The 6,908-nt window shown below is 47.6% G+C and overlaps 1 protein-coding gene across 1 annotated transcript in view; it reads right to left on the reverse strand.

Moving 5' to 3' along the window:
• Positions 1–771: 771 nt before the first annotated feature.
• FOXN2 (forkhead box N2) overlaps positions 772–6,908 on the reverse strand; it is a 17,624-nt gene continuing 11,487 nt past the window's right edge. The window contains exons 4-5 of the mRNA XM_015427670.1: positions 4,120–4,188; positions 772–1,301 (exon numbers count right to left, since the gene is read on the reverse strand). Of these exons, the coding sequence (XP_015283156.1) occupies positions 772–1,301; positions 4,120–4,188 (599 nt within the window). The remainder of the gene's footprint in view (positions 1,302–4,119; positions 4,189–6,908) is intronic.

Consider the following 6,908-nt stretch of genomic DNA (forward strand, 5'->3'; position numbering starts at 1 on the left):
GGCAGGATTCTGCAAGAACCTTTCCACTAGTGGAAGCACTTTCCTCAAGCGCAAGGAGCCTGCCAGTGCCAGAGGCCTGAACCAGGGGAACGCTCCCTTCCATCAGAGGAAAGTGCCTCCACTGGTACAAAGCAGCTGCAGAGTCAGTCCCCATGTGTGCAGGAGGCAACATGTACAGGTCCAATGGACCTGACCACGACTTCCTGATTTTGATGCTTATGAGGCCTGCAACCTAGTATGTGGAAATCAGGTAGGCCTGGAGGTTGGATAGGGGCACAGTTTTGCATTCTCCACCTTGTGCATAGGTAAGACAGTTAAGACACCCATCTGTATCCTTCAAGCCTCACTTGTCCCAAAGACATGTACAAGACCTTCTACATAAGGCAAGATGCAAGTTTTCACCTTCAGCATGAGATGATGCAGCCAGCGTCACTCACGAGAATCCAGCTGCTCTGGTGGAAATCTGAAATACTCAACTCTGCTAAAAATTATTATGGGAGGGGGGGAGTTTCCCCCCCTCACCACCTGTCCTACACAATTAAATAAGTTTTTCAATATCTAAGACCCACCACTGCCACCTTGCAATTAAAAAAAATTAAATTAAAAAAATCAACAAAATTATAATTTGCAAAAATTTAAAACAAACAAAAAAGTCCTTTTATGGCTTTGATCTCCCTTGTGGAGGGTAAAAAGTAGAGGAGTATTGCCACGCTAAAAAATAAAATATGTGTTTTATATCTATCACTATACATATTTTTTCACATTGTGTCATTATTCTTTTTTCCTTCGTTTCTGACTATGGGTCTTTGCAGTACTTATTAGGGAGCCCAGGCATGTGCTGATCCCAGCTAAGTGAAGAAGAGACCCGGCAGCCTCTTTCAGTTCCTCATCTATTTCTTGGCAAAGCTCTTCCAAGGCTGTCTTGTGAGGCTGGTTCTTATCAGAAGGACCGACACGTGGCTGGGAGGTGTAGCCACTGTCCGCCAGTGGGTCATCATCATCTTCCTCATCATCGCCGTCTGTGTCCTCCTCGCTGTGGAACCCTTCACTACCATCGCTCCCAGCCCTGCTAGCCTCTGAGACGAATTCATACACCTCATCGATGGAAGATAGGGAAGACACGCTCGACAACGATGCACAACGCTGAGAAGCCACACTGCTGGCACTGTAATTATGATCCTCCTTCGGGTCAATGTTGGGGACTGTGGAACTGGACTCCTGCTGGCTTGCCATACTGTGGTTATGGAACGCACTGCCATAGTTCCTTTTCTTGGAGAGCTTGAGGGGCTGAGGCGTCTCACCTATGGGAAAGTAAGTATTGATTAGAATTGGAATGATTACAGGCAAGGGATTGGATCTAGCAGTATTTTGTTTTTAAAAAGGGAATGATCAGGCCTGTAGCCAGGATTTTGTGGCTTGTGGGGCAATTTTTTTCTGGTGGGGCTGAAGTTCTCAGTGCAGAAAGAAAAGCCAGAAGTCTGAGGATTATGACTCAGCTACTGTGGAATCAAGTCTTTTAAAATCAGGGCACAGAGGCTTCTACAAATCTTAGCCCCAGAGTGTGGCAATAGCAGGCTGTGAAAGGGGAATGGGAATAAAGTTTCTGATAGATGATAGGTTTGGCACTGGAAATACTTATCTGGGTTTGGCCAGTAAATTCACTCCAATTTGTATAAAAGCACATAAAACTTTATTTACAAAAATAAACACATAGATAGGGGAAAGAATGTATACAGTTCAGCAAGGAATGCAAACCAAAACAAAAAACCTAGCTGGCTATTCTATTCACTACTTTTCCTACCAGGCACGAAGCTCTGGCTTCTCAACTGGCATTCCTGATGAGCAGAGTCTCTGGAAGCACAGCAGCAGGGTGGAAGTTGAAGAGAGCTTCGAGGCAGTCTCTTCTCTCTCTGAGTCTTCTCAGGCTGTCTATTCTACATAGGTATTCTTAACCATTTAGCAAATAGAAAGCTGTTACCAGGATAGATCTCTAAACTGCAAGCTGTCAACCACTTTAGATGACAGTTCTCAGCTGCTGCAAGTTAATCACTTCTGTCAGCCTAAGCAACAATTCTGATAACAAGCCGGCAGTTGGGGGTGATGACTTCTATAGTCAAGAAAACTAACACTTAGGCAGAAAAACTCTCTTAAAGAAGACCAGTTTCTTAACACAGAATTAGAAGGGATCCTAGAGGTCACCTACTCCAACCCCCTTGCTCAGTGCAGGAATTAGTCAACTATAGCATCGCACTCTGCTTAAAGGAATGCACATCTTTTTAAAATGCCTTAACAGTGCCTTGAAGAAAGGGGGCAGAGCCTCCAAAAGCCCCACTGTTGCTAAGGGCCTGGGAATAGTGATTTTTGTTGATCCCCTCTTCTATTGTAAACCTCCAATTCACACCTTATGCTGTTCTGGGGCGGGGGGGGGGTTGTCTCTGCCATCCACAAAGAACAGCATTTTAGTGAGCTTAGTGGGCTGCTGATAGAGGGGCAAGGCAGGAAAGTTCCACTGCTGGACGTACCTTCCATTTGCAGAAAAATATAACTGGATGCCACCCAACAAGGGGGTTCGCTCTCCTCAAGCATCAGAAATGTGTGCAACTGAAATCCTGATCCTCAGATGAAGAACAGCCTAAGTACATAACTGAAACTGCTCACATATATTCCTTTTTACACATCTCCCATCCCTTCTCCATTGTAATTTAGACTGGAAGTCTTTTTTTATGTCACTCTGTAAAGCTCCATGAACTTTGATGGTGCAAAGTAAACACTGAATTCTGGTCAAACGTCTGTGTTCAGTACACTACATGTATTCTGGAGCTTTTCCAAATTTTCTCCTTGTGGCAGCACTTTGCATCCTCTGTATAGCCTCTCCTGAAAGTCTGCTAAAACTGAGAGACCAAGAGATACCTAGGAAGGGACACTAGTCCCCTCTACCCAACAAGTCTCAAGAGCTTATCATGCTTTTGCCGTTGGGACAGGGCAACAAAAGTGAAGTTGGTGCATGCAGCTTCAAGGTATTAATAGTTCTACCCATGCTGGATGGAACTGGCAGATTTACGTTATTTGTGTCATTTGTAAGCTTCGTTCACTTTCAACAGGCTTGAGGAATTAAGCATTTTCAAAGTTACAGAGCCTGTCGTTCGATTTGCGAAATGAATGACGGTCCCTGGCTACAGTGAACTCAAGTTAAGGTGCCATTTGTATTCTTCCTTAGCACACCGTAATTTACACAGAAGTGTCAGTTGCAAAGGACTCTGTAAGGTGGTTTACCTTGCTTATTATTCTCATGTCACGCAGCTATAATATCGAAGACTATTCACTGAGTGGACTACACCAGACGCAACGTACAGCTTCATATCTGTACTGAATGCATCATGTTGAATGATGAATACCCAAACTAGCACACATATTTTAAACCCAAGCAGTTCAGCAATATTATGATATACCTAGCTGTATTATAAAGTATGGTGTTTTACTGCAACTGATACACTCCTACAGACCAAAAGCCAAATTACTGCTCAGTTATTTACATGCACCCAAGGGGGACCCTTTGCCAAGGGTATATTCTACCAGGGAAATACAGTAATTGCACTCAGATGTCACAAACTGAAATTTGTTAAAGCTGCAATTTGTGTAACAAATTCTAATCAGTCTGTCAAATGTAATAAATCGCAAACTATGAATAAATCTTGGTTCGATTGCTTCTTGTCTCTCTCCTATATTCCAGAAGAATATTCTCCTTGTACTGCTATTTCTGAGTTCATTAATTCAGACAACACAACAAACCACAATTAGTATAAGCTGGCTCTTCGGCTTGGAAATGGAGATGAGTCGGATTCAGCTACCTTTTGAGCAAGGGAAATCTTTATAGTTAATAAACCAGCTACAAATCCTAGTTTGAAATCCTAATAAGGTGCTGGTCCACAAGCCCTGGTTTGTTGCTGTCTGCATTCGGCTGCCACAACTAGCCAGTGACCAATCAAACCAGTCTATAAACCATGGTTTAGTGTGATGTCTGAATGCAGCCAAACTGTCAGATGCTTTAATGCAGGCACTGAACTGTCACATCTTAATGGCAGCATTTTAAAAGAGGGTATAAAAACTTCTTGTGCTTACAATCTAAAATGCCTTGTTCAATAGAAGTATTCAACAGCATCATGGCAGTAGCAGCATCGATATCAGAGTCTGAAAAGGAATAGAAAATCAGTGCCAATAAGTTCCACTTAGAGAGACAAAATATGATTGTACCAACAAAGTAAATTTAGGCTATCAACAGTGGCTTAACAAGCTTCAGAGCCAAATGAGGACCTGAACCCAAGTTTCCCACACTTAAGCCTGAACGCTTTTGTCATTGTAACTCATTGGTTCTTTAGATCATGCAGCTGCAACACACACACACAGACAAGCAAGATCTTTTGCAAGTGAAATATCCCAGTCTCCTTCAAGCTTTTAGCTATTAAACGGTGAAGTAAGAGGGCACACCCAGCAAATCACAGAAACAAAAGGGGTGAAGAACGGGCACACAGATTCTGAAAACATACTAATGATAAATATCTGGATAAGCTTTTAGTCATCATTACAAATGCAGCTGTCCCTCTGCCCTGAAAATTTAAGAATAAAACTCGATGAAATCAGCCAGAGCAGTGTAATAACACAGTCGGGGGGGGAGCACTAATGGAGCCAGCGTACCACTATGCTGGTGCATCCCCGATATACACCTGCACAGCACCCTTCCATCACCATGCCAGTGCTGAGAGCCAGCATAATACGAGTGTGCCCCCCGCCACAGCACTGCCAGTGCAACCTTGTGCACCAGCAGGGTATGTGTCCAGGGGTGTGGCAGGTTGGCTCTCTTAAGCCACTCCAGTTCAGGAACACCCCCTAAAGCCAATGGAAGGTTACACGGGCAAAACCCTTTACGTATCTCTCAGGCACTCATGAAGTCTGAAAAAAGCAGCCCCCCCATCCGCGATGCCTTTGGTGCCCCGAGAACCACAAGAGGCCAATGAGCACTGTGACCAAGTGCCCTCTGGGCCCTAGACACACCCCCACCTCCTGCCATAGCTAATCTCAGCACCTGGTGGACTATAAACCTGGGTTGTGAGTGGGAAGGCCAGATGCCAAGTTGAGAATCTACACTGATTGAGACTTAGCATCTTGCACTACCAGAGCTGGTCCTGCTACCTACTGGTGTCCCTGGGGGGGTGGGGTAGAACGCATGCCCCACTGGTGCTCTCATGCTGGGGCCAGGGGTGAATTCTGAGGTCTGGTGGTTCCAACAGTGCCTGGCCACACCCTCGCATTCCTGTGGCATACTGGCAGGGCCACACTGGGCTCTGTGGGTGGTGATGGTGATGCCGACAGCTAGCCCAAACTGACCAAGGCAGAGAAGATTCTGCTGTATGGGCTGACAGTGGAGCATGGGGCAACTCTGCTACCACTTGCCACCATGCTTGCTGGGGCACAAAGGCTGAGCTGCATGCCAGCCTAGGGTTCACAGACCCAGGGTAACGGGAGACCTCTGCCCCTTACAGGCCATCAACTGCCCCGCTGGCCCATCCACTGGGCCTCCAGTAGGCCACGTCCCTGCCACCCACACTGGAGTGGTGAATCAAGAGGAGATGGAGGCCACCAAAGGGACAGCCACCACAACCACAGTGGCTGTAGGGTGGACAGGGACAGCGGTGAGGTGGGCATGGGCATGGGGAGGAGGCATGGCTGTGGCCCACATGTGGCAAAGGGAGGCCCCACCAGCTGATGTGTTGCTCTCCGTTGCCCCCTCAGGCTTCCTTGCCTCGATTTTCTTTCCCAGTGTTGTGGAATACCTTTGTGCCCTCTCCCCTTCAAGATGGGCCATGGAGGTCAGGATAGCTGTCCTCCAGATCTTGGGCATCAGGGACTCCACAGGGAGAGTGGTTGCAGACAAAGCATCACAGTGGGCAGATTCCACATCTGTGGTTGGGGGGTGGGTGGGCAGGTGATCCGGGAGAGGCTGCTGGGGTCGTGGTAGACCCTGGCTTGGCCCCAGAATGGTGGGGCTCCAGTGAGTCTGGGGATTTGGACCTGCTGCCAGGTCTAAGGAGACAAACATGTGCCTGGTGCACCCCCCCCCCCCACAACTTTCTCATCTTTGTGGGCAGACTTTGATGTGGAGCAGATGGAGACCCAGCACAAGTGGAAGAAGTTGTGGCCTGAGGTCTGCAGTAGTAGTAGAAGAAGAGATTGGATTTATACCCCGCCCTTCACTCAGGGTGGCTTACAATCTCCTTTCCCTTCCCCTCCCTACAACAGACACCCTGTGAGGTAGGTGGGGCTGAGAGAGCTCTGCCAGAACTATGGCTTGCCCAAGGTCACATCAGCAGCTGCGAGTGGAGGAGTGGGGAATCAAACCTGGTTCTCCCAGATTAGAGCGCGCCCAGATTAGAGCGCGCACTTAACCACTACACCAAACTGGCTCTTGTACTTGGAGGGCCTCACAGTGGCTCAAGGGGTGGCAGCTGGGCACCTTAAGTGGCCGGGAGCTGTTCCATTCTGTGGGGCAGGGACCTGTGCCTTTAAGGGGTGGGGTGCATACTGAGGGCATGGCCCAGCAATGCCTGGTGCCTGCCCCTCCACTTGCATATCTTCAGGGCCGGTTCCCTGTGGCTGCTGCCCTTTTGATGACTGGTTCTCCTGTCTGTCATGGGGATGCCATTGTGCCCTTGTGACATCTTGTGGGCACGATAACACTGTTACTGGGGATGCCAGTGCCTGGGTGTTTGCCTGGTCCCTGTCTCTGCTGGTTTTCGTCAGTGAATGGACTAGCAGCACTGCTGTTGCTGCATTGGTGGCCAGCCACCTCCACAGCTCTCACAATTGTGCTGTAAAGGTCTGGTCCTGGGAAATGAGAGGAGAGATATTTAAGC

The sequence above is a fragment of the Gekko japonicus genome, unplaced genomic scaffold, assembly GCF_001447785.1.
Source record: "Gekko japonicus isolate JY-2015 unplaced genomic scaffold, Gekko_japonicus_V1.1 scaffold174, whole genome shotgun sequence".
Taxonomy (NCBI): Eukaryota; Metazoa; Chordata; class Lepidosauria; order Squamata; family Gekkonidae; genus Gekko; species Gekko japonicus.